This window comes from Poecilia formosa, unplaced genomic scaffold (genome assembly GCF_000485575.1).
Source record: "Poecilia formosa unplaced genomic scaffold, Poecilia_formosa-5.1.2 Scaffold139, whole genome shotgun sequence".
In the NCBI taxonomy this organism is placed as follows: domain Eukaryota; kingdom Metazoa; phylum Chordata; class Actinopteri; order Cyprinodontiformes; family Poeciliidae; genus Poecilia; species Poecilia formosa.
This window is the reverse complement of record NW_006800078.1, coordinates 1,143,105-1,169,671: the sequence shown is the minus strand read 5'-3', so window position 1 is coordinate 1,169,671 and position 26,567 is coordinate 1,143,105. Positions and strand designations below refer to the sequence as shown.

The 26,567-nt window shown below is 40.8% G+C and overlaps 1 protein-coding gene across 2 annotated transcripts; it reads left to right on the top strand.

Annotated features, from left to right (window-relative positions):
• Positions 1 to 2,990: 2,990 nt before the first annotated feature.
• tbc1d5 (TBC1 domain family, member 5) lies at positions 2,991 to 25,055 on the top strand. Of its 2 annotated transcripts, XM_007562658.2 has the most exons (23): positions 2,991 to 3,091; positions 9,335 to 9,386; positions 9,969 to 10,086; positions 10,676 to 10,733; positions 10,855 to 10,963; positions 11,112 to 11,201; positions 11,999 to 12,073; positions 13,159 to 13,226; positions 13,353 to 13,455; positions 14,326 to 14,414; positions 14,510 to 14,560; positions 14,659 to 14,728; positions 16,062 to 16,234; positions 16,349 to 16,491; positions 16,883 to 16,989; positions 18,958 to 19,043; positions 19,442 to 19,767; positions 19,993 to 20,055; positions 21,260 to 21,468; positions 21,576 to 21,675; positions 21,839 to 21,918; positions 22,017 to 22,274; positions 23,833 to 25,055. In XM_007562658.2, exons 3-23 carry the CDS (start codon positions 9,987 to 9,989, stop codon positions 24,103 to 24,105), a joined length of 2,631 nt encoding a protein of 876 aa, XP_007562720.1. In that variant the 5' UTR covers positions 2,991 to 3,091; positions 9,335 to 9,386; positions 9,969 to 9,986; the 3' UTR covers positions 24,106 to 25,055. The 2 variants fall into 2 exon arrangements, with proteins under 2 accessions (XP_007562720.1, XP_007562722.1); XM_007562660.2 differs by lacking the exon at positions 19,993 to 20,055.
• Positions 25,056 to 26,567: the final 1,512 nt, after the last annotated feature.

The window sequence follows — 26,567 nt, the reverse complement described above, 5'->3', positions numbered from 1 at the left end:
TTCCTGTGAGGTTGAAGAATTAACTTTTTTTTTTTTTTTTAAATAAAGATGGTTGAACATGTCTGAGTAAAACAACGAAAAGCAAACGTGAAACTTTACGACGGTGCTGACTGGAGGAATTTAAAAAAATCAAGTAAGTAAAGTGCCTTTCCTGAAAACACCAAAAGGCCGGTTACTGTTTTATTGTGCTTTTTAAAGAACCAGCTTGCTTATGAACACATTGTAGTTGACACACAGTATACTTATCCATGCATGAATTTGCAAAGTCTCTCGAATTATGTTTTAACTGGAGCAATAGCCTACTTTTAAAGTTTCCACAGAGACCATGCTGACGTTTGAGTGGACGGCTAACAAATAACTATTAATGAGACAAAAGTCGAAAGCATAACAAATGCTTTTATTTAAATCGTTCATTGTTCAGTGTTGCAAAAAGATGCACATTTGTGTAAAATTATTTATTACTATCTGTTGATCTGATTTTAAGTACAATTTTGTTCACATCAACAACAAGCGGACAGCCGTGGGTTACATTTAAGAAGTTCTTAGATGCTGATCAATTTAAATACATTAACTACACATTAAAAGTTATGTTTATTTGCCAAAAAGATTATTAGGGGTATCATTCATTGTGTCATCAATGATTTAGTTTAAATACTCTCAAATTAAATTGTGGATTTTTTTTTCCAGTAGGAGCTACAATAAAAAAATGCATTTATTCTTATAAATGTTTATGAGGGTTTGCCACCTTGGTTTGCATTTGGTCATATTTAAGAGGATGCGAAGCAACTGATTTGCAGCACAGTCTGCAAGTCGCAACATTTGGATCACAATAGGAAACGGTTCAAATGACGTTTGCTCAGCAGGGACTATTTTTATTGTGCTCATGAAGATTTATTGGGGATTTAACAGTTGAATAGAATGCTCTGCTTATTTTCTTAGCACCACTTAGTTTCTTTCTTACATGGCTGCTGGTGTTTCTGTGAATTGGTGTCATTGTTTTCAGTCATTAAACAGTATTTGTGTCTCTCTGGTCACATGCCCTTCGGTGCCTTCAGCGCTTTCTCCCTCTTTAGTCTCTCGTTTCAAGTCTTGGAACAGTTGTTTTATTCTTGGGTCGGTTTCTTCCGTTCATACCCGCACCTCCCCCCCCCCCACACACACACACACACTCCGACTCTCTCAAATGTCTCTTCTTCAGGCTCGCCGCTTCATCGCTTCTTTAGTGTACAGAGACGAGAACAACATTCAAGCCCCATTTGGTCATAAATAGCTTCACAGAGTAATTCAGCAATGCCGTGCACTTTGCTGTCGCCTGTTTCCATGACAATACTTTAGGAAGGGCCAGCGAAAGGTCGTGAAAGCCTCATCATCAGTAATATTAGCTGTAATAATGATGATAATAGCACTCTTGAACTGCCTTGCCTCTGATAATGATGGCAATAGCAACGACGGTCATTATTTATGCTTCTAACCACCATGCGAAGCAACGGGAACATTTAAAGGAGTAATGATGTGTAACATGATTATCTGTATGAAGTATCAGAGATTTCAGTTTTGTCTTGCTACGGCCATTTGCTGGGGTCCTCGTGTTTGGAGGGGTTATTTTGATAAAGGCGCTTTAAAAGGCACATCAGCCTGACTTGTTTGACCTCAGACATGGCAGCGATCAAGCTGACACAAAGATACCTGTTGTTTCGTAGGATAAGTGCTAAAAACAGACATTCGTCTTAGTGGAAGGAAGTCCTTCTTGATGCACGGTATTTATCATCTCTGCTGGGGCTATTTGGCAGAGGGAGTTTAAAATAACTGTGAAAATTATGTTGAAGTTACACAGAGAAGAAATTTATGGGGATAAAAAAAATAAATACAATTATTTTCGAACTTGAGTTTCAAACTGCACAGCGTCTTGTTATTGGCTATTGGGTCCATGCAATGCAAAAAAAAAAATAAAATAAAATAAATCAGAGCAGGCTGGATTCTGTTTGTGTGTAGAACATGTAGTTATGAAGACGAGACTGTCTGGATTTGAACCTCAGGGTTGTAGCTTTGTTTTTTGGCAGACGATGTAGTCCTGCTGCTGCATCCTTAGAATGTGACCTTCAGCTTTCACCGGAGAGGTTCACAACAGAGTGATAAACGGCCAGGACAGGAGTCATCTCTCTCTAACTCATGTTTCTAACTGGAAACAGATCAGATACTCCATACATCCGGCAAATAAAACTTTGCAGAGTCTTATTCCTGAAACATCACCACAGCAGCATCTTGAAGACACTGACAGAATACACCAATAAGATAGGTTTACTTCCTTCTCGAACCTGTTTACGCCCCTGGATGGATGAATGAATTTAAATATTATTATATTGATTATACATTGAAAGAATAAAAGAATGGAAAGAATGAGGAGAAAGATTCTGAATAGGTATGTCAATTAATCAGTGGTGAAGGACCGTGGCTCATTATTATTACTGACCTAGATTAACCAAGTCCTTTAATGATCCAGGAATTTCTTTACAAGAGTGGAAGGACAAGACTTTTAGACAGAAGAAGTAGGGAGAAAAATCATTTTAGGATGAGCCTTAACCGTAAACTTGTGGACAATTTTAACATAAAATGAACAGAAAAACATAGACAACCTAATTCTCTTAATTTATAAAATGATTATTTTTTTCAAAGTTGACAAAATCCTAGTTCATCCTTTGCTGAACAATGTGACCTTTAGGATATAATAGTTCTTACAACGGTAGTAAATATATTTATTACTTCATGGTGTATTTTCTTTATGATAGGAGTGTTTGCACTTTTTAGGGGACTCCGTATCACCTCTAGTAGTGTTATCAGCCTGTCTACAACTGGTTACAGCATAATTTAAACCACTTACCACATGAAAAGCACCAAACATCTTGCTCTGAATAAAAGAACAACTAAGAATTTCCTTTTTGGCTGCATAAAAAGTCACATTTAATGAGCTTCTTTCCGCTGATCACATGACCAGTCAGCTGATCTTCAGCATATCCGCCTGACCAGCTAGTGTTTACAAATCAGCAGTCAGTCTCACTACATCAGAATGTGGGTTCCTGCATGATACGGAGAGGTAAGTGAGCAACTTTCACACCTCTGTAGCTGCTCATATTCACGTTACTGCTTATGGCTGCCGTCCTGTTGACCCTGGCTCGCGAGAGGAGGAAATGCGCGTGTCACATTTGGTCTCGTACCAGTGTGTGTCGGAAGTAGCGCCTGGGCCCGTGCACTGGCTCGTTTACATGCTAATAGCCTAGCTAGCGACATTAGCTGTACTGTCATCTCGGTTCATGTTCTGTGACAGCTGACAGCTACATTTGGTGGTGTTACTGCTTTTCAATTAGTTTAGCCTTCATTTTGCGTTGCAGCAGATAGAGGCCACATGCTAGCGAAGCTGTTGTTCGGTTTTGTAATGTCCGGGTGATGGCTGGCTGCGACTTTCCCACAGCGCAGAATGAAAACTGTGAGCATCTTGCATTCAGTGTTTTATTCTTTGCTCGTTTTATGACACGTAAAGCTTGGTATTGTTACAGTTGGGTTGAATTGGACTTTTTGTTCTTTAGTTTGTAACTCGAAACTATCTATAATCGGACTGAACTGTATTGCATACAATTGGATTTTAATATCCATTTTCTGTAAACTCATCCTGACATTATTTTGCATGCGAATTATATCAGGACTTTCCTGGTTGATGATACAGATTTTTTTTGTTTTTGTTGTCCATTTTTGATTTATTACAATTTTCTTTTTTTTTGTAAGGAAGCGAAATGTCCTTCAGTTACTTTAATAGTAAGTAGTTTTTGAAATTCCAATAGCAATTCAATGAATTACAAAGATTTCCCCTATGTATGGATTAAAATGTTGTTTTTTATTTGTGGATCATGCCACATCAAATTACAGAGTGCTGCTTGAATGGCTAATACTCCTAATATTGCATGAATTCTTATTTTTGATTAATTTATAGAAATGAGTTTACCAAAGAGTGTTATTGGCAGTGCAACTTGCTAACGTTTACCTGTGTTGCATTCACTGTTCGCAAAGAAGTGGGACGTTTAGCTTCCGACCTGCTGATTACTAATTGGTTCCAGTGAAGTTCTATGGTCTCCAGTAACCTTGTTCTCATGGATATGATTTCTCTAATAAGAGCAGATTTTCCTTGCGGGCAAAACTTTTAACTCTGTTTAACTTTTTTTTTTTTACTGTTGTTCAAGAGTAATTTTTCTGCCGCAGCTGGCAATGCGGATTACAGGGCATTTTCAACACTTCAGCTAAAGAATGCTTTCATTGTCTCCTGTGCAGAGCACAGACAGGATTCAGGTGCTAAAACAATTGAGTGAACCCTAATAAAGTAGTTAGGAGAGAAAAACTATCCCCCGTCTATTTTTTTTCTATCATGACCTCTTGCGGGGTGTTCAAACCCCCCAGCTGGTCTGCTAGTCTTCGAGTTCATCCTTTAAGCACAGATGCCCGCTAATTGAATCACTCAAGACTTGGAAACTTCATGGTATTTTGTAAAGGCAATGATTCCTAGTAAGTTCTCAGCTCTTTGCAGAGCATGTGACTGTAAAGGCTCCAGAGCTCTCGCTGCATGCTGAACTAAAGACATGTGAGTTTGTTTAGCTGGGATGTTTCTCTTTGACTGAACCACAGGTCACCTTTTTTTAGTTTTCACAGCTCCTCTCATCGTGAATGTTTACCGGCTTTCGTTTTCGCAGCAGTCTACTCTGACGAAAGTGGATCTTGTATTAAACCGATTTGTCATATTAAACCGATTTGTCTAATTCGACTGACTAATCTGGCTGTAGTTACGAAAATAGTTTGGCCTTTTGTTTCTTTATGGCAGTGAGGAAAGTAACTCTTGATTGTGTTTTTGTTATGTTGATTTATCTAAGTCCTTTAGCTTAGATATCAACGTCATATGTTCTTCTCTCAGGGTTAAGTGAATCTGCTAATTAGTTTAATCGTTTTATTCTTAGACATCAAATATTGTTCCGTAGTGACTCTGGAATATTCTCTTACTTTAAAGAATGTTATGTGCTCTCTTTTTTCTTACTGCAGGATGAGTAGGAGTTCAGGTAGAAAGGAAATTAATGTGAATCCTGAAGCAAAGCATCTTTTTTTGAACTTGAAATTGTTTTGAGAGAGCAAGTGAGGCCACATTTTTTTTTTCTTGCTTAAGGGCAAAAAAAAAAGTGTGCTTACATTCACTCTTCCTCTTGCTTCCAGATGATTCTGTACGAGACAAGGAAAGTAATTCTTCCTGTAAAACTACAACGGTTTCACCTGTATTGATACCTATATGAATTCAAAACCTGAATTGTTTCACATGATGTAATTTATCACATGATAAAAAATAAACAGAAATCAACAAACCTTATGATTACCACCACACGAGTCTTTCCAATTCACACTGAAAAGTGAGCTCAGACTAGCGCTCGGCAACACGTCTCTTATTTATCGTGTCCCACTGTGCAGACACAAAAAGTGGCTAATGTATCCAATTATTACTTCCTGTATCTTACAACCTATCCATAAACCCTGGGCTTCATTATTATGGGAGTGTTTTGCTGGGTTTTTTTTTATTGTGTGTGGTTTTTTTTCCTTTGTTAAAATTTAACGTCGGCTACCTTCAACCTGAGACTGCTAGTTTTCCCAGCAGTTCCATAACAGAGCATTCAAATAAAGAGAGTTTCATTAGCCTTTTGTCCTGAGTTAATTTATTAGAGATATAATAATAATAATAATAATAATAATAATAAAAAGTCAGCTTTTCCTTCACTGTGACCGAAGTTGGATTGGATGTTGCGGTTTTTGGACAATTTAATTTAAGAGTCTCTCTGAACGGCATTTTCAAACCTGGCCAGCCAAAACCAAGATTGTTATCTGTGATTTCAGGTGACAACACAAATGCTGCTAATCACAAAAACATGTGTAAGAGCAGTGCTTAATTTCCCTGTGGAACTGCAACAATCAGTCAAGCAATCTGGATTTTTGCATTTCAGTGTTTCTGTTCAAACATTTCAGGTACGAAAAATATACCTTGAAACAGATGGACTGTTATTTGTCTATCGATTTATTCATGCAGCTCATTAAGAATTGATTTTGACTGTCTCATAAAACATCTTTGCTGTTAATTATTGAAGGTACTCTAGTTATCGCGGATTAAATAATACACAATCTGCGTTGAATACTCCCAAAGTTTCCCAGTGTTCAGTTGCCGTTTTTACAGCGGAGGCGTTACTTTATACCGGATTGTGGAAACACAGAAAGGCCTCAAGCCTTTAGACGTGCATCTTTCATCCAAACGACAGACGCATACGAACCTGAGAAAGTTCTAGTTTTGGAGAGAAAATGAAAAAAGCGTGATGTGTGTCTGCAGACCGGCTTGTGGAGAAAAAGGATTTCTCTTAGTCCTTAATTATGAATTGATATTCATTACTAACCAGATTTTTCTGCCAACTCAACTCAAGCACCTATAAACCAGTTTTGTTAAATTGTTCAAGTAAGGTTAAGAAAAAAAAACAATATTAGAGTTACCTTTTGCAGCATTCCTCTGCTGTTCTCTAGTTGTGGATTAGTTCTGATCATTTACTGGGAGGGAGAAGAAAAAAAAAAAACAATCGGTCGACTCAAGGCTGAGCGTTAGTCTCTGAGTGGGACAGATGTTTCCTAACAAAACAGAGCCATGCATTATTCATACCAAGTCATTTCTATATTCCTGGCATTTCTTTGCCAATCTGTCGAGCAGTGTTTCATCCACACGGTTAATGGGTTTTACGAGGCCTCTTTGTTTCGGTTCTTTCCACAATTAATAAGGGGAAAGTCTGTGAAAGAAAGACCGCGCTCTGCAGATCAGTGCTGCTATTCTGCGTAGCTCAGCTTTAGCTAAAGCATTATCATAAACATGGAACAATCTTAAATTTTGTCGTGAATGGAAGATAAATAACCGGGTTAATCTGGAGTGTCTCGTCGAAGTTCCACTCTTCTAAGAAGTCGACAGGGATGAACGGACTCGTGGTTTACCTGCTCGGTGTTTCAACCCAGTTTTCTTTCGGTCTGCTTGGTTGCTTGTGATTCGGTGCTTCTTTTAAAATCTGCTAAATCAAATGATGAAGTGACCTTAAAACCTGACTAACGGCCACACTGATAAATGCTTGCTGAGTAAATGATTTTCGCTGTTTCCCCTTATTAATTGTGGAAAGAACCGAAACAAAGAGGCCTGAACCAGGATGAAAAACCAGCAGTTTCTCATGCTGGTATTTCTCCAGCATGAGAAACTGGAGAAATACCAGGGCCTCAGAGAGGAACTGGAGAAGGCCTGGAAGGTGAAGACCACAGTGGTGCCTGTGGTCATCGGGGCCCTCGGGGCAGTCACCCCCAAACTGGAGCAGTGGCTCAAACAGATCCCAGGAACAACATCAGACATCTCAGTCCAGAAATGTGCAGTTCTAGGCACAGCCAAGATACTGGAGGAGAAGCTCAAGCTCCCAGGCCTCTGGTAGAGGACCCGAGCTCAGAGGATGAAAAGAGACCACCCGCGGAGGGTGAGAAGGGAATTTATTTTTTTTATATATTTTAAGAGCAAAGAAAATAAGTACTTCTGTTTGGGTAAAATACTCTAGAATAACCATATTTACAGCAGAAATGTCAACGTAATAGTTAGATTTTCAAATGTGATGATGAAAGCTTGTTTAGAACATGTTTTCTGAATAAAGTTTTTTGCTTGAACCAAATAAAAAAAGAAAAAAAAAAGAAAGAAAGCCCTCCTCCCCCTTGTCTAGAGGACTGTCCAGATTTTGAAGCAGTGGGCAATAAAAACACAAACATTGCCACATGTTTAATGCACTAAGCCACTTCAGTAAGTTCCTCAATCTAATCACAGTTCCTCTAAATAAAAGCAGTTCCTCTTTTGTTTCATTTGGAAATTTGTCATCGACATGCATTGACACATTGCTACTATTTTTTCTTTGAGCGTAAATGCATTTCTTTTGGAGTGGTTGAGAAACTGCTTCTAATTTAATAGATAGCCTTGTTGTGTTTTTTATTTATTTTTTTAAAAAAAAGGGAAAAACAATCTCTTCATCTGCACCTTTTTGTTATTTTACAGTTTTATTCAATAAATTAGAATTTACATCCTGACGCGTCTCGTTTGTCAGATTAAAAGTATCTTTTCATCAGGTGTTAAACATACTTATCAATAAGCCCACATTGCTATTTTTTAAAATAGTTTGTCTTTTTTGATTGGTCTGTGATATTCTCATTTTAAATGTCACTTTTCATTAGCTGTAAGTGGAAAGTCATCATGATTAAAATAAAGGCTTTCAAACATCCATCTGTGTGTAATTAATCTATATAATGCGTTTCACTTAGTGGTAAAATTCCTAAAACAAATGGGCTTTTTAAATAATATTCTACTGAATGGCTCTGTACCGTTTGGATCTACAACCCTAATGGAAGGCTAACATTATGTTTGTCATATTGCTTAGAAAAGGAAAACAACTTCTGAAACGACCATTATTCAACAATATTCAGTTAGAAAATTTCAGGGTACCTCTGGAAAGTGTGACTTTCGAGCATCTATGCTCACACATTACCACGGAGAACGTAGCTGGCTCTGCACAAACTTGTTTTGTAACCTAAAAGCAGCAAGAGAAGGTTTGCCTCAGGGCGGCCTTCTGTTTGGATGTATCAACATACCTCATCGGGGAAGTCGGCTCCTGGCTCTCTACCCAACTCCTTCTTTAATGACCCAGATTCTCTCCCCGTTCTCAAAAGTTGATGTTGCCATGATTTCTTTGGTCCTTTGCTGCCCAAATTGCAGAAACTTCTCCAGCTGAAGCCAAAATCCGGCCTACCTTTTAGGTTTTGTTTTGAAGTAGTCGTGACGGTGAAAAATATGTCTCCTATTCATAAGAAATGCTGTGGATTAAGCCTGACTGTACACTAGTTTGGTACCTGGTTGGGCTTCGGATTCATAAAGGACGTTTTATGGTTCCCATATTTCAGAGACGCCTCAGTTTGTTTTCTATTAGAAGGAAAGTCTGGCATCAAAACATTTAAGTGATGCATTTATTTGCTTTTCTAATGACTTCATTAGCTTTGTCGACTCTCTTCATATATCAGCGTGAGCTCAGACATCTCCGGTGCTGCTTGTTAATTTCAGTCATTCTTCACCGACTATAACCGCTGTCAGAGTTCTGTGAAGTCCGTATCGGGTCAAAGAAAATGGCTTAGCCTTTTTTTTTTTCTTTTTCTTTCTTTTGGTTAGCTTCCCTTTTTGTCGATGCATTACTGATGTGACACTTTCCTCCTGCAGAAACATCCTGGCCTTCTGAGTCTTGACCTGGGAGAATCTCGCGGCTTTGTCGGTAAGACTTAAAAAAGCAAGTTAAAAGTTGATTGTTTTATTTTATTTATTTATTTTTTTTGTGTCAAAGCAGAGCTCAGGTGTTGCTAAATCGACTTGGTCAGACATGATGAGGAACGTTGGTGATGAAGTTTAGTTAAATATCCTGAACGTTGTTGACTCATCTATTAGTAATCTGCAAAAATAATTGCTACTGTTACTACAGAGACAAACTGAAATGTATTTAACTGTGATTTTGATCTAATAAATGGTGACCAACATGGGGTAGAAAATGCACACATTTACATTTTCTTTGTTTTACAGCAACAACAACAAAAATTAAAGGAACTTTAGAGAGATTGGTTAAGAATTCATATAAATGCATGGCAGATTTAACATGTTTTTCCTTGCCAAAAACAAGAAAAATCTACCATTCTCATTTATGCACTACTGCAAGTACTGGTCTGTTACACAAAGTGCAAATAAAATGCGTGGCGTTCCAAGTCGTAATGTGAATGAACAAGAAAAGATTCAAGGAGTCTGAATGTTTTTAAATTGCATTGTAAAACGGTGTTTGTGTTTTGCCTCACTTTTCTCATTCTAGTCCAGCTGGGCCGCAGTCATGCAGCACCCCAACTTCGAGACCCGCCACCCGCTCCAGACAGACGAGCAGCAGGAGACCGGTTTCGACCCGCTTCACAATTTCAACAAAAATCGCAGCAGTATGTCAAACCCTGAAATAATTTGATTCGTTTCTAAACCGACAGACGCCTAACCGGAGGTTAGGGGGGTAGGGGGTCTCTAGCCAGTTGAGGTTCACGACAAGTGTACAAGCCAAAACAAAGTAAAACGAAAGCTGACTGAGGTTTGAGTCACAGGCGAGACGGGGTGAGCCTCGGGGCGAAGGATGTTTTTTAGGTTTATGTGGGAGAGAAAGAAAATATTGTGGAACTGATGAATATTCATTGTGAGTTATCTACTCCTTTAACTAATGCTGATAGACAGCGCTCTGACTTGAATGCCTGTTTACCTGCAGGCCAAATTAGACGTATTACCGCCAATAAAGAGCAAGAGGCAGTTTGCCACTTTGGTTTCTGTCATGACTTTCCCCCGCTTCTGGCCCGTTTCTGCTCCATTGACCGTAACGAAGCCAATGAAAACAAAAAAAAAGGAAAAAAAAGAAGAAAAGAACCAGTCATTTTTGGAGGCAGCTCCTGTTAGGAGTTTACAGGAAAAAAAAATCATCAAAGAAAAATTTATTTTTCTTTCACTTTCCAGCACTAACACCTCCCTCTTGTGGTTACCTTTCAGGAGGATCCCTTGACAGCAGCTTCTCCTCCCAGTCTCAGTCCACCTTCCTCTCCTACAGGTCTGTTCTTTCAGTTTCACTTGAACCTCTTCCCTTCTGGAGGACACTGCCGATTAGTCGTGGTGTCAGATTTGGGTCGAGCAGCCCAAAACCTCTTAATCGTCTTTCTCCTGACGTGCAGAAAAGAATGGGACGACTTGTTCCTCAACAGTAATTACCTGGCCAGGATCCGGCAGGCCGGCGTCAACGGTCAGCTGAGGAGTAGTCGGTTCCGGAGCGTTTGCTGGAAGGTAGCCGTCGAGTCGATCAGGCCGTCTGATCGAGTTTTGATTAAATAATCTATTTTACTTTCAAGGAAAGTAGAAGCTCAAAGTTTTTAAGTTGTGGAGGGTCAGATTTTTTTTTGGCACATTTCAATGCGATGTCCTGTGTTGGCAGCTGTACCTGGAGGTCCTTCCTGAGGACAAGGGCCAGTGGATCAAGAGGACCAAGGAGCACCGGGCTCAGTATGAGAAAATCAAAGAGATGGTGGGAGTGCCATTCTGCTCAAGATTTAGTTTATTTTTATTTTACTATTACTGCTGTATCACTACATTGTTTTTTTCCCCTTAATATCTAAATACACAGTACCATACTAAAATTGTTTTGGAATCAATCTTCGACCTTTAATGTACGATGCTGTCGTATAGCCAGGCTAACACTTCCCTGGGTAATGTCTTTAGAAGTTATTTTCATACATCTACATGGTGTTCTTTCTTGATGAAGCCCTGTATTTTGTCCTCAGCGAAGACATGTTTCGCTGTAGTCCATCTGAGCAAGGTCTTTTAACTTTGTTCTGTGTTTACACTTCAGGATTTCTCCCAGTTTATTATAGGCCTGGCGGGCCGCCAGGCTTTACTTGTGCCCCCGCCAGGCTAAGCATTGCTTATTTTTTTTAAGTCTTTTTAAAATGTTTACATTTTTTAAGACTTTATCGTTGGTGTTCAGGTATTCATTTTCCAGTCTTTCAATAACGCATAATTATCAAGTGATAGTTTCAAATTTCTTGTCAACTTTAAACATTTTTTTAACTCAAAAACACGACGGGCTCCTGGATGAATGACGGCCCTAGCGGCCAACCACTGGGCTTAGCAAGTTTTCTGGGGAAAACCTTGCACTTCCACTTTGCAAAACAGTGGAAGGGATTGAACCGAGGAGCTGGCCCCGTTTCCAAAAAACAAAATCAAAACCCAGTTTATTGGCTTCTCAGATTGTGTGTGGAAAGCAACTGTAGTCCTTCGTCTTTCTGTCCCAGAGTATCAATGTCTGTTGTTAATTTGTCACAGCACATCACTAACCCCCGTAAAGCTGCGGGCCAGCAGGACCTGGTCGTCAACAATCCGCTGTCCCAGGATGAGGGGGTGAGAATTTCTGCCTTTTCTTCGGGTTTTGTCTTGGATGTTAACGAGTGAATATTCTTAGCAAGTCACATCCTGATCTCTCAGCGTTGGTCCCAGATGCTGCTGACAGTTGCTGCTCTACTTGTTAGACAGTTCCTGTTAAAGAGCCACGTCAAATCTTTACGTGGTAAACAGCTGGAAAGCAGAATGTAACGTATGTAAAATGGTTTTTATGACAGCCTGCCAGATGTTGGTGCACATAAAGTGTTTTCTAGTGATTATAGAGATCAATATGCAGTAACAGGAAGATGGAGCGCATCATCCTAGTTATAAAGTCCGTATACTGGCTCCCTGTAGCTCAGACTTTAAAATACTGTTGCTGGTTTATAAATGACTGAAAGGCACCAAAATGAATCAAATATCTTTTGTTGATCCATCAACCTTCCAGACCTCTCAGGTCTTCTGGTTGTGGTTTCGGTTCTGCTCTGCATCCCCAGAACCAGAGAAGCAGCATTGAGCTTCTGCGCACCACAAATCGGGAACAAACCCCCAGAAAACAGCGAAACACCCGAAACACCGACTTCCTTTAAACCAAAACTAAAAACCCAGCTTTGTAGAGTTGCTTCTGAACCGTAAACAAATGAAACATTGACCAGCATATTTGATGTGGATGATTTTGCTGCTGGCACTGATCAAGGTGTAATGTTTGTTCAGTTGTTGACAGCATGTTGTTTTATGATGTGAAGCATTTTGCACCGATTTGCTGCTGAATTGTGTACAAATGTACTTAATTGAGTGACACTCACCTTAAGTTAAATTCAACACTTGCTGTCTTCTTGTACTTTGAGACAAATTACGTACATTTTTTTTCCCCCTGGAAATTATGAAGAGGTTGTCTTAAAGTTTTCTGATGCCAAAAATCTCCCCAAGTTCCCTTCAGCATTTTATTCATTTATATCTGTCTTAACAAAAGGCATGAGCTTTTGTTAATCCATTAATTTATTCAGCCCACTTATTATCGTGTCTAATTAATGTGGCCGCACGTTTATTTCTCCTGCTGCAGATCCTTCAGATTTGCCTAATTCGTGTCTTGTTTTTGTCCTCAGAGTTTGTGGAACAAGTTCTTCCAGGATAAAGAGCTGAAGGGGATGATCAAGCAGGACGTTTTTAGGACGTATGCAACCGTGTCTCTGTTTTTTGTTTTGTTTTGTTTGTTTGTTTGTTTTTTTTATATATTTTTTTTAACTCACATTTTCTGCTGCTAGCATGAAATCACGCATTTGTTCTTATCCTCCTGCAGATTCCCTGAGATCTCTTACTTCCAGAACGAGGACGTGAGGACCAAGCTGACCGACATTCTCTTCTGTTACGGCAGAGAGAATGAGCAGCTGCTCTATAAGCAGGTGTGACCTTTTGTTTTCTTTCTGTGGCCGAGTCAGGGTGTTGATGATCATGATTTTTGGATGGATGAGGCGGTTAAAAAAGTGTAGGGTTTATTTTCTTAATCCATTTTCTTTCATAATCCCTTTTTTCTTTTCGTACTTGCTTGTTTTTCTTTCCTTTCTTTTCCTTCTTCTGCTTCCTTTCTCTTTTCTTACTCTCTTTCTTACTGTTTTTCCCTTTTTACTCTTTTTTCTTTGTTTTCTTACTCATATTCTGTTACTTTCCTTCTTACTCTCTTCTTCTCTCTTTCTTATCCTTCCTTTATATTTTACTCTCTTGCTCTTTCATACTCTTATTTATTTCTTACTCTTTCTGCATTTATTCTTTCTCTCCCTTCTTTTTTAAGAGCAATTCTTGCTCTTTTTCTTTTCTGTCTTCCTTTCTTTTTTTTCTTACTTTCTTTTCTGCCTTCCACTATATCATTCGCTCTTTTTTTTTTTCCTGTCAAAATGGCTACAAGCTCCCAGAAGGACCCTGTAAAGACGAGGAACAAAGCTTGTAGTAGCGACACCTCGTCTCGGCCGAGGCTCTCCATCCTTGAGGAGCTCAGGCTGAGGAACAGAATGCCTCCGTAACCTTATCGTTATCGGTGTCAGTAACAGGTGCCAGCAAATAAATAGATGGCTAGTAAAACATCTACTTTCCAAACTGGAAGTGACACATGGCGGGGCATTGGCTAATAATGTCTAAATTAAAGCTGCCATCAGGAATTAGAAACCTCGTGCATCATTATTAAAAAGACTGATCACAAATGAAGCATGCTCCTCCGTCTATCGCTACCCTTATAGCTCAATCTGTGTGTGTGTGTGTGTGTGTATGTGTGTGTGCAGGGGATGCACGAGCTGCTGGCCCCCATAGTGTTTGTGCTGCACTGTGACCATCAAGCCTTCCAACACGCCAGCGAGACGGCCAGCCCCAGGTCAGTGTGCGCTGAATCTGTTTCCCTTTCGTTCCAGCCAATGTCTGCTTCTCTGCAGTCGGGAGATTCTGATTTTTGTTTCTCCCCCCCCACAGTGACGAGATGAAATGTCTGCTGGACCCTGCGTATCTCGAACACGACGCCTAGTGAGTGCAGAGCGCATTAAGGGGTTTTTGGCTTGTGCAAAGTGAAAAGTGCTGTCGTCTCACTGCTTGCCTCTCTCGTGCCACCGCTCTGCGTTCAGCGCCATGTTCTCACAGCTGATGGAGACGGCGGAGCCGTGGTTCTCCACCTTCGAGAGGGAAGTGAGGAAGGTCAGTGTGATTGCGCTTCGAGAAACGGCGCGCTGCGATTGTGCCGCCTTAGATTACACCGACGTTAAGTAATAATCCTGAATCAGAGGCCCCTGCTTGATTTGATGCCACTCAGCCTGTTGCCATGGTAACAGCAGATGCAGTTTAATGTGCAGGCTACCAGAGGATAAGCGGATGCTTTGTCAGACGTGAAGACTGGCTGTGTGAATTTCCAATATCTGTTTCATACAAAGACAGCCTTTGTATGAAACAGATATTGTTTAATACAATAAAGAGATAAAACATTTTTTTTTTAAAATAATTTTTCAAGAAATTATTAAACAGGGAATTTTGTCCTGGAAAAAGCGCCACTGTCCGCCTGCTTTTCACCTCGTTTGAAGTGAACTGCAGTAGAAAGTGGGAAGCCGCGCCAACTGTAACCTGATTCAGTTCTGCTGTGGCGTCTGAAAGCGGACCACGAACGTGGAGGCTGTGAAGTAAAAATCAAATTACTTGCCGCATAGTTTCATATAAAACCATCACGCTCGGCTTGGCAATTTAGGAATGGCAAGCTGTGCTGCTCGCAAGAGAAACGGTGCCCACGAAGACGATCGGCGCAAACTCGTAAGTAAACAAGCTCGCAGAAAGAAACTCAGACACGAGTGTTATTGCAGACAAGGCCGAAGAAGATGATGAAAGTTTTGAATTTAAACAACGGAAACGACAAAACATTGACTCTGTTTCTTCTTCAAATTCTTAGTACACTTTGAACATTTTTACATCTTAACACATGACAGCCAAGCAATCTATTAATAAAGTCCTGTTGTCTGCAGAAATGAATTGAAAATTAACCTATCAGAAATAAAGGTTCATCTTTGTACAAGTTGCATTTTACAGTATTACTGTGAATCCAACTGAGGATCTTTGGAACTGGTGTTTTCAGGCGTCCAGTCGGACTGAGTTTGAGCTATTTTTGTAAAGAAAATGGCCAGATATTCGATCTGTAGATTCACAAAGATGGTAGAGACACACAAATAACATCTGTACATATTTTTCACTCAGACCAGGTGAATTAAAATGCATGTCTCACCATTTAGATCACTATTTGTAAAGAAAAAAAAAAAGAAAGAAAAAAAAGGCAATTAATCCTTTTCCTTCCACTTACAATTATGCGATGTGAGTTGTTTTATCACGACGCAAAAATTTTTATTAAAAATGCACAAGTTGCAATGTGACAAAATGCGAAAAGGTTTAATCGCTAATACTACTGGTGCTGGACACTGAAACGCCCGCTGTTTGCTCACCAGTCGGGTGTTTATCTGCCCGTTTTTCATACGTTCATGTTTCTCCGCAGGGTAAGGAGGAAATGCTCACCAGCATCCCCTTCGCCCGGCCCCAGGACGCTGGCCCGTCGGTCGCCGTGGTGACCAAAGTGAATCGCATCCAGGACCTGCTGGTGAAGAAGCACGACATCGAGCTCCACATGCACCTGAACCGGCTGGAGATCGCTCCGCAGATCTACGGCATGTCAGTAGCCTCTCCTTCAGCTTAGCCTCAATCTTTTTCTCATCTCTGCACAGATGTCCCCATTTTGATTTTTGATCTATTTATTTATTTATCCCCACCCTCCCCGTCTCTCAGCCGGTGGGTTCGCCTGCTGTTTGGCCGCGAATTTCCCCTCCAGGACCTGCTGGTGGTGTGGGACGCTCTGTTCGCCGACAGCATCACTCTGGATCTGGTGGACTACGTCTTCGTGGCCATGCTGCTCTACATCCGAGACGCTTGTACGCTCCATTTATTGCCCAGATCCTCCAGTGAAGAAGCCATGCGTTGGCCTTTGTGGCATGTAATCTGATAAGACACTTGTGAGCTGAAGAATCACATTTACTCTGCTTCATTTAATCAGACGAGGTCGTATTTCTTGAAGCAGAAGGCAGCGATGCGTTATTTCTGTTATACATATAGGCAGGTTGGGTTATGTTTAAGGTTTTTGTTTTCCTTAGTAATCTATTATTACCTGAAGATGTGTTGCATTTAAATGTACACTTACAATTTGCACTTTAAATTCTGCAACAGAGACAGAACGTCGAGGGTTTTTACAGCTTGTGCAGTTTCAAACTTGTTTTAAAGTGCAAAAAATCTAGTTTTTTTTCACGCTTGTTTTTGTTTTCCTAGTAATCGCAAGCAACTTCCAGACCTGCCTGGGATTACTGATGCATTACCCTCCCATAGGCGACATCAACTCTTTACTGCAAAAAGCCCTGTTCCTCCGAGATCCCAAAGTAAGCCGACACTGCACCAGAAAAGCAACATTTTGTTGTCTGTCCCAGCTCGCCCGCTAAATTCTGCTACGTTGCCACTCCGTTCAAACGGGGAACAGAAAGTGAGCGGCGTCGAAACAAACGTGGAGGGCGTTTACGAGTTCTCCGAGTCGAAGCTGTGTCTGTCTGCTCCTGCTCAAGGAGGGATTTGCTCGACTTTTCCTGTAGCACAGGGAGAAGGTTTGCCAAACTAAACCGCCCACGTGGAAAGCAGTGGGTGGGAATCCTCCAGCAACACTGTATCCAAAAAAGACATCTTGTTGTGCTGCGACACTGTGAATGAATGATAAGGGGGGTGGGGGGAGGAGAAAAAAAAAAAAAGTCTGAAAAATTGGCGTTGAATGTTTTATTTCATCACACTTCTTCAGCTGTTGGGCGGTTTTGACCGTGAGATCCTGAAGCGCTCCAAAGGGTTGGAGATTAAATTTCAGTAAACTGTAGGGCGTTGCCTGGATACAGCGACTTAAAGTTTAAAAACCAACACCAGGCATCAATACTGTGATGTCAGTTAGATGAATCAGAATAAATGCAAGATAGATTTCACATAATTGATTGTGAATTACATTTCTTTGATTACATTTGTGTAATTTTTAATGTATATTTACTGAAATACCTCCACAAATGGAAAACATACTTCAGGTTTATAATCTTTATATGGTCTAACTTGCTTTTTATATATATATATATATATATATATATATATAATTTTTTTATTATTAATTATGTAAGACATGAAGTGATGTTGGATGGTTTTAAAGCTGAATTTCTAATTTCTACTTCCCACTCTTGCACTGAGATTAGGTAATTATTTTAAAATAACAAATGAGGAAGATATTTTGTGTTCAGTGTATTTTTTATTTTTTACCTCTGGACCAGGTGCTTGGTCAAATAAAATGCAAAGATGATCCAGATTCCTTAGTGTTTAGCATTAATTAAACTTAACAAAGTTGTGTGTATGAATAAAACAAAGGGGAAAAAATAACAGCAATAGCCATAATGGCAATAAAAATAGAATTGGACAACCAATAAACTATAGAGATATAAAAATGCTTTTAGGTCAGCTGAGCCTGATAAAATAATAATAGATTATGGCCAAAATAAATTCAGAAAACCTGCTGCAGAAGGATATTATTTTACTCGTGTGACTACATTTCTTTATTTTGGTAAATTGAATAAAATGACTCAAGATCTCAAGTTGTTAAGCAGGTGCACAGCCTCCATGAAGACAACGGGTAAAACAAGAGTTCAAAAGTACTACAAGATCTGCACATCTTGGAGAATGTAGTTTTCCGCTCACTTTGCTCTTCATTGGAATAAAACGCTTAGCCAAAAAACTGTAAACCCAGATGGGGGGGAAAAGAAACAAAATTGCCCAATTTGTGCCTGTTCTGAAGTTTTCTACGAGTTTCTGGTATTAAAGCCCTTCAGAATCTAGTAAAAGTTTGTGGTTTTTTTTTGTTTTTTTTCATCCTCGCTTTCAAATTTTGCGGTTTTAAATTGCACTATAATTATAACTGCACATGAAGTGAAATGTTCTGAAATGGCCCAGCGTCGGGTAAACGGGATGAAAACGTTGCCGTTTCCCCACAGTGAAGGCCGCCTGGTTGCTGCGGCAGCTGCTTCCTCCTGATGCAGCATCAGATAATGTGGGACCATCTGACTGTCTAATCCATCCAGCCTCATTTTCTGAAACCTGTGACAGCAAAGCACTGCCTTGTTTAAATACTGGGTTGATCTTAAATTTCGGTCGGGTTTTCGTCCAACGTGGTGTTTTTTTTTTTTTTTTTTACAACCTGAATTAGCATCCGCTGTGACTCAGAGGCATTTTCTGTAGTTATGCAGTCATGCATGGCCGCAGCTTGTGGGTCGTTTCCTCTCCTCTGATCTTCATCACACACTCACAGATTTTATTTTCTTTCTCTCGTGCAGAACAATCCACGCCCGGTCAACTACCAGTTTCAGCAGAACCTGGATTACTACAAGACAAGGGGAGCCGATCTGATGAACAAGACACGGTACAGAGATTTTACGAAGTTTGGTTTAAAGCTCCAAATGTACATGGTGATGCTTCACTTTAGTTGGCAGATTTTAGTTTGTTTATGAAAGTGTTATTAAATTTATTTTGACCTTTTCATTGATTCATGTTTCTCAAGTCGGTCTGATTGGTCTCAAGTTTATTTAGGTTTATTCCGTTGCCTTTGTGGACTCGTATAAAAAACACTTATATTTATGACGACGTAATCAACTTACCACCGATCAAAGTCATCCAGTTCTTCCTTCATCGCGATCTAGCCGGTCTTTAAACACGTCAGCAATGTTTTGATGGACGATGTAACGTCAGAATCATCCTGGTCAAAGTTCCAGATGAATTTTTTCCTGTTCATATTTTTGCCCTTCCCGTCTTCATCCGCAGGTCCGCCTCTACGGCGAAACCCGCTCCGCTGAACATCAACAAGGTGTCCAGCAGCCTGCTGAGCTTCGGCAGGAAGCTCATCGCTCCGGCCATGTCGGGCGTGTCCACCAGCGTCGCTCCCATCAACAGCGAGGTGTACTCCTCGTCATCCTCCTCTTCGTATTCCTCCTCGTCCTCCTTCACGCCTCCTGCCTCGGCGCCCGCCCTGTCTCACCCGCTCTCTGAGCCCTCGGCTCCGCTGCCGCAGACGCAGACGCAGGTCCAGGGCCAGACGCAGCACTACCGTCTGCTGAAGTCTGAAAGCATGCCGGTCCACCTCAGCAAAGGTGAGGACCAAGAGACGGCGGGGAGTGGGGTGACAAAAAGCTAATCAGAACAACAGACTCCTCCTGCTTTTCTCCCATATATTAATGTGTATTTTTGTTCCCAGTTAAAACACTAAAGTCTTCTCTGCATGTCGTTGTTAACACTGATGAGTGTGTGTGTGTGTGTGTGCAGCCACTGGGGTGTGTGGTTGTGGCTACATCAGCTTTGACTCTCCTGTCTGTTAGATGGAGTTTCAGGTGCGGTGTCTCAGGGCTCTCTCCCAGAACAGACTCTTACTGACACACAAGGTAACCGCTACCAAGGCAACCGCTTGTGTGCCATGCAACCCCTCCCTCCCGCTTCCTCCCCCTCTAATTTGGTTGTGCTTTTGCAACTCCATTAGCCGCTTTTTCAGCAAACGCGTCCGCTCCTCGCTCCTCGTCTGTTTTGCTCGTGTGCTGCTGTGTAAAATGCAACTTGTTGCTGTAGAGCAGACCCGAGTCCCGCACGTGGATGTGACTGCAAGCCTTGACCAGCAGGGGGCGATCGCAGCTTGAGTGTGATGGATGAGTCTTTAGCTGCCATAAACACTGTGAACACCGACGTGTTTTTACTGCCGGATCTGATGGCTGCAAATATGCTTTGAGGTCACTGATGTATGGAATATGTTTATTGATAGTTACACTTTGTAGGATCTCCGAATAGATCTGATTTGTAGATGTTTCACTGCAGCTAGTAGGTGGTACGGACTTATGTTCTGATTGTTTTTTTGTTTTTTTTTCAGACTCTGTTAGCCGTAAGGGAAATAAACCCTTGAAATACATTACTTTGTGTGTAATGGGTCTTTAAATAACGAGTGTCCCTTTTTATCCCTGAACTATCTTGATGACAACAATGTCCTCTTGGACCCACTGACTTACATTTATTTGATCACATCCACGTGTCGCAATATCCCACAATGTCCCGAATTTTAGTCGATTCTTCCATCTGCATTTTCCCAGTTACTAAAGTCAGGAGAACCAGAATGTTGCTGAGTATTTTCAATAAAAATGTGTTACAGTTCGTTCGTTCTTTTTTTTCTTTATTGCTTTGTTTTTGGTCATTTGAAGTCAAAATCGAAACATAAATTCTGCTAAATCGAAAGATCAAAGCCTGGGAGCGGTCAATTGAAGGGCAGAGTCACAACTTTTTAAAATTTAAATGACATGATTTGTTTTCTGACATTATATATATATAAAACCCTGACTTTAACACCTAAAAAAATCAGCAGATACTCAAAGGATTCATAAGAAAAAGTTTTTTTTGTTTGTTTTAATAAGATTTCTCTTTTACCAGCTATAGAAATTTCATAGTTCATCCGCTGTGCTTCATTTGACCACCCAGACAACAACAATGAACAAAATGTACTCAAGTTTAATGTTTTAAGGAATAAAAATATGTCTCAAGTTCATACTATTATTTTCTTCTGTTTTTTTCAATCTTCTCACCTTTCCTTCCCTCCATCTTCCAAAGGCCAAAGCTCCAGGACGGTCAGCTCCTCCCCCAGCACGGAGAGCCTTTCAGGTGGGCAGGGCCAGTCCACTGCGTCCCCGCCTCTCCCGCCCTCCAGAGGGAGTGACGTCAGCTGCTCGTCTCCTCCCCTCTCGGCCACCAAGAAGGAGTCCTTCTTCAACATCACTCGCTCCCGGTCCCACAGCAAAAGCATGGGCAAGAAAGAGACTGTGAGCTGCTTGCCTCGCTCTGCTCTTTGCTTAGCAGTAACCTTTTAATTCCTCCCCTTTCATTCGAGCTTTGTTGTATTTTTTTTATTTTTTTTGTATGCCAAAAGGACGAGGATCTGGAAGCCCAGGTGTCCTTCCTGCAGGGCCAGATTAACGACCTGGAGGCCATGAGCAAGTACTGCGCCAAAATGATGAATACGCACATCTGTGAGTTCCGACGCGCCTCCTTAAGTTATTTATTTCCTGAAATGAAAAACACAATATTTATCTCTACATCTAAATTCTTGTCGACATTAAGTGGGGTCAGGATGTTTAAGTTTCGTAGAACTATTTGATTTGGTGTCATTTTAAAAAAGGAGCTTCTCTGCAGGTAAAATCCAGGAAGTGATTCTGCAAGAGCACCTGGAGAAAGAAGATGAAGTCCTCGTCTCTCTAGCTGGACTTAAACAGGTAGGGGAGGGGGGAATTTTTTAAATTACGGATCGTACAGTTCGACTCTCCAGGCTTCTGCTTTTTCCGTTTGTTTTAATGTAATAAAATGTCTTCAGATCAAAGACATCCTGAAGGGAGCGTTGCGCTTCAACCAGAGTCAGCTGGAGGCCGAGGAGAACGAGGAGATCACCATCGCCGATGACCACTACACCTCCACCGCCGCAGCGACGGAAACCTCCCTGGACAGCGCGCGTTACCACCGCGAACGGCTTCAAGGAGGCGACGGCACGCAGAGCAGAGACTCCTACCTGGACCGGGGCGCGAGTACGGACGAGAGGGACGGGGAGACGACCACGACTCCGCCTGAGCAGCAGGTTGTTAGATCGTTAGTCCTCCTCTTGACAGCTGTAAAAGTGTTTTTATATCGCTTGAAGGCCCTTAGGTGAAAACAACTAATTGTTTATTACTTTGGGATTTCATGTGCTTTAGTCGGTTTTAAAAAAATTGGTACCAATAAACATGTGAAACGTGTGGAATGCATTTGGAGTCGGTACATTTAAACACCTTTTACTTCAGCCACTGCAACAAAACGGTAAGAATTTGTGCTCAGCATTGTTGCGTAGTTATTTTATCTCATGCCCCCCCTGAATTGAAATACTGTTGTGAATCAGATCATATTTATTTACATGTACAAACCATTGGCACCGATTCCATAACATTATAATCAAAACAGATTAATAAAATGAGTTGCAGCTCATTTTATGAGCCTCAAAACAAGTTCCAAGTTCAATTTATTAACTCAGTGATTCAACACAGTAAAACTTTTTTAAACTTTTAATCGGTAAAGGTAATTAGCGCATTGATAACATAAGTTACCAATGTTTTTTGGGGTGGGGGGCAATTTCTTAAGCTTTCTTTTTCAAAAGGTATAGCTTTTTAACATTGTGCAAAACTTGCAACAATATTGATTACAGCAACTTGTCAGAAGTGATGAAAAGTACTTAACATTTTGCATTCACAGTAGGCTTCCTCTGTGCACTGCCCCCCCCCACCCCATGACATGCAGTTACTCGCTTACGTTTTCCTTGTTTGTTTTTAATATACTAATGAGAACACAACAAACTGCGTTAAACTGAGGAATACAAAGCATATTATGAAGATATAGTTGGCATCGGTTTCACGAGTAAGAAAATCATATTTTAACAATTATCAGGACTTTGAAACAATTATTTAAACGACTGTCCGCTTCGAAGAAAGAACCACGGACTTGCCAAGCTGGTCAAGTCGCATCTTGATAACTCCACCGAAGCTTTTTTTTTTCCTAATAATTTTACCGGCAATGTTGCGTTTTTATACTGCCAATAGTATTACTATTGTCGTAATATTCTGACTCCGTTTTTCTTCTCAAGGTCACAAACTTCGTTTCTCTTGTATGGAGATATGTTTCAATAATCCGCGCTTGTTTCCTCCGTTAGGTTAGCTCTGTTTACACCGGCCTTCCACTGGCTTGCGCAGATGGCCTGTTGATTAATTTGAACACTGCCGCCACCTAGTGACCGGAGGTTTGTTTGTCGAGCATGAATAAAGTCCTGCTTCTCGTGCAAGAAGTACCGATGTACGACAATGTTAAAGTTTGCCACAGACTTTCAGTTAGATTTAAACACGTGAAGAAATTTTGATCTATATAATTCCTTTTTAGCTTTTTGGCTGCATGTTTAGGGTGGCCGTTCTGGTGGTAGTGAACCTCCACTACAGTGTTTTGCAGCCTCTGTATGTATCATCATCCACACTGAGCATCTCGCCTTACCCTGCTAAAGAACAATATCCCCTATGAAAATGTTAAAGGGGTACAAATATTTTTGCACGCCAATGTATGTGACCTCTGCTTGTATATGTACACAATGTTGATCTCTTTGAATCTCTTGCCTACAGGTGGCATCGTCTCTGGGCTCCGAGGGAAAGAACTGGGACGATTACATCCTGGTGTCTCAGGACGGAGACCTGCTAGCCGAAGGGAGGGAAGCCGAAGGAAAGCTGCCGGCGAGGCGAGGGCGCGCCGCCGTGCGAATGGAGCCCGAGGGCTCATCCGGGACTTTTCACGACCCCTTGACGACTGGCGCCACATCGGGCTCCTCCAGCCCGGAGGAGGGCTCCACCAACAGCAAGGACTCCGACTTCACCATAGTTAACCCCAACGACCTGTGAACGGACGGCAGTTCTCCCTCTCTTGCACCCGTTGTGGAGGTCTGACAAAACTGAGTTCACAGGGTCGGGAACCACCTGCTGTTGGTGCCATACCACTAAAAAGTTGCACATGTGGACTGTGACATGGAGAGTCACAAACGCCCCTACTCTTCATCGCTTTAGCCGTCATCTGTACCATGCAAGTCCTGTCTGAACTGATGCTGTAAGCTGTCTCATCCAATGCCTGCTAGGCCTTTTTATGGATTGCTTCCCCCCCCCCTCTCCCCATCACCCGTTTCCTATTATGATTATTGTAGTGCCCTTCTCTGTAGAGAGAGGGCACTGTTGGACTGCTTTACTCCATCACTACACGGTTATTCTGAAGGACCTGAGACTGCAGTTTTCCTGCAGGGGAAAACGTTCTCCTCCTGCTGTGCTGATTAAGAGTGCGAGGATGTTTTTGTATGAATGTGGAGATCCAGCCATACTTCTGCCTGTGGTGTGTATGCGTGTGCGTCCTCGTGGAGGACGCCGTCTTCTCCAATACTGTAACAAAAAAAAAGGACGAGGTCCTCCGCGTCGTCGTCGAGGGCAGCTTTCTCCCGCTTCTAAACCAGTGCCTCTGACCATTCTTCTCTCAGCCAAACAAAACCTAACTCTGTGATCTTTTTTTTTTTTTCTTAGATTTTTTTTTTTATTGTCTAGAATGAATATTTTTTAACCCTTTAGATTGTTGATTTTCAAGATAAAGTGATTAAATTAAGGAATGAGTCTGATTTAACTTTGTTTTTAGATCTCAACTAGTTGCGGACATTTTAATGTGACAAGTCGGTTCTCGCGTCTGATGTGGGTTGTTCCTCCTGTTCTGTGCGAATCATGTGCGGCGGCACGCAGAGAATGTTCCTCCAGCTGCCCGTTCAGCATAATTAAACCTAGATCAATAAAACTATATTGCTCTTGCTACAAGCTGACTGCTGTCTGGGGAGTACTTCTCTTACTTTTAAAACACATTAAGCATTGAGGTTGAGCGGATTTTGTTTTAGCCAGCTGTCCGATATTTATAAATGCTTTATTCTCATCTGCTTGATTAATGTCCATTTGTCAAGAAACAATCAGGGCATTCTTGTTTTATAAACATTTTTAACTTTAGGTTTGTACGAAGTAGTTGTAAGAAGATTTGATGGAAAGGTCTTGCCCTGTTTTACTAAAACACCTACAGCTAGCCAACAATCCAGCATGATAGTGGTAGCACTATATATACATGTGTGTGTGTGTATATACACACACACACACCTACATACTCACACACACGTAGGTTGACAGGCGTCTTGGATAACGGTTTTACTTTTTGGAGTTATGCTGAAACTATTCTTGAAGTCTTCATGTATCCAAACAATATATATATATTTTTTTTTTCAGATTTCTAATATGCACCCGAGTATGGGAAACTTCATTGAACCCCATATATTCAAAGAAAACAATCCACACCATGATGCTACCACCTATATAAGTTCAGTCCATTTACCATTTATGGTAACACTTTATTTGAAGGGGGTTGAATAAGACTATCATGACATTGTCATGAACATGAATAAGCCTTCATGAATATTTATGACTTGTCATAAAGGGTCATTCGGTAAATTGACACTTTTAATACAGAGTTGACATTATTCAAAATGTCTTTATGACAACTTGACATTAACTAAGAAATCATTACTGTTTAAACTTTACCTTTAATAACAAAGATACCTGATTTTTAAAGTGCAATCAGTAATACTTTTATAACAAATTTATATCAGTAATGATTTCTTGGTTAATGTCAAGTTGTCATAACAAAGACATTTTGAATAATGTCAACTTTGTATTAAAAGTGTCATAATTTACCAAATGACGCTTTATGACAACAGTCATAAATATTCACGAAGGCTTATTCATGTTCATGACATGTGTTATGTCATGTTTATGACAGTCTTATTCAACCCCCTTCAAATAAAGTGTTACCCCATTTATTTACCACCACCATTTTCTCTGGAAGACGAGACGTCTGGAGTCGCTGCGTCTCTGCAGAGTTACCACATGGTGTGTTGGAAAATGAAATCTGAATACTTAATTACATCTTGGATGAGGAAAACCAGGTTTTGGCATAATTCTGTCAGTCCTGCGAGGTATGGGAACAACTCTAATTTGGTGCAAAACTCCAAAGGACTTGAAAAATAAACGTTGCGGTGAGACGTGCCAAAACTTCACCATTCTGCTCGTTAATGTCGACTCCTTCGTCCCCCTCCAATGAATTCTTCAAGCTACAAATGAGCTCCGTTAAGCTTAACAGCACATATGCAGAGGGCCATATGTCTGCCACCCATACCCAGCAGATGAGCGTCCCCAGCTGTCTTCTCAGCCCCACACAACTTATGTCGTGATAAAATGAATGAATATTAGAAAGAGCTTGCAGAAAAATAAAGAGTAAAACACACACAAGCATT

Bases quoted from the DNA above. Each gene is read 5' to 3' on its own strand.
- tbc1d5 (XM_007562658.2), top strand. From the start codon at position 9,987: ATGCAGCACCCCAACTTCGAGACCCGCCACCCGCTCCAGACAGACGAG. The intron at 13,456-14,325 runs GTGTGACCTTTT...GTGTGTGTGCAG, and splicing joins AGCAGCTGCTCTATAAGCAG to GGGATGCACGAGCTGCTGGC. The intron at 19,044-19,441 runs GTACAGAGATTT...CTTCATCCGCAG, and splicing joins GATCTGATGAACAAGACACG to GTCCGCCTCTACGGCGAAAC.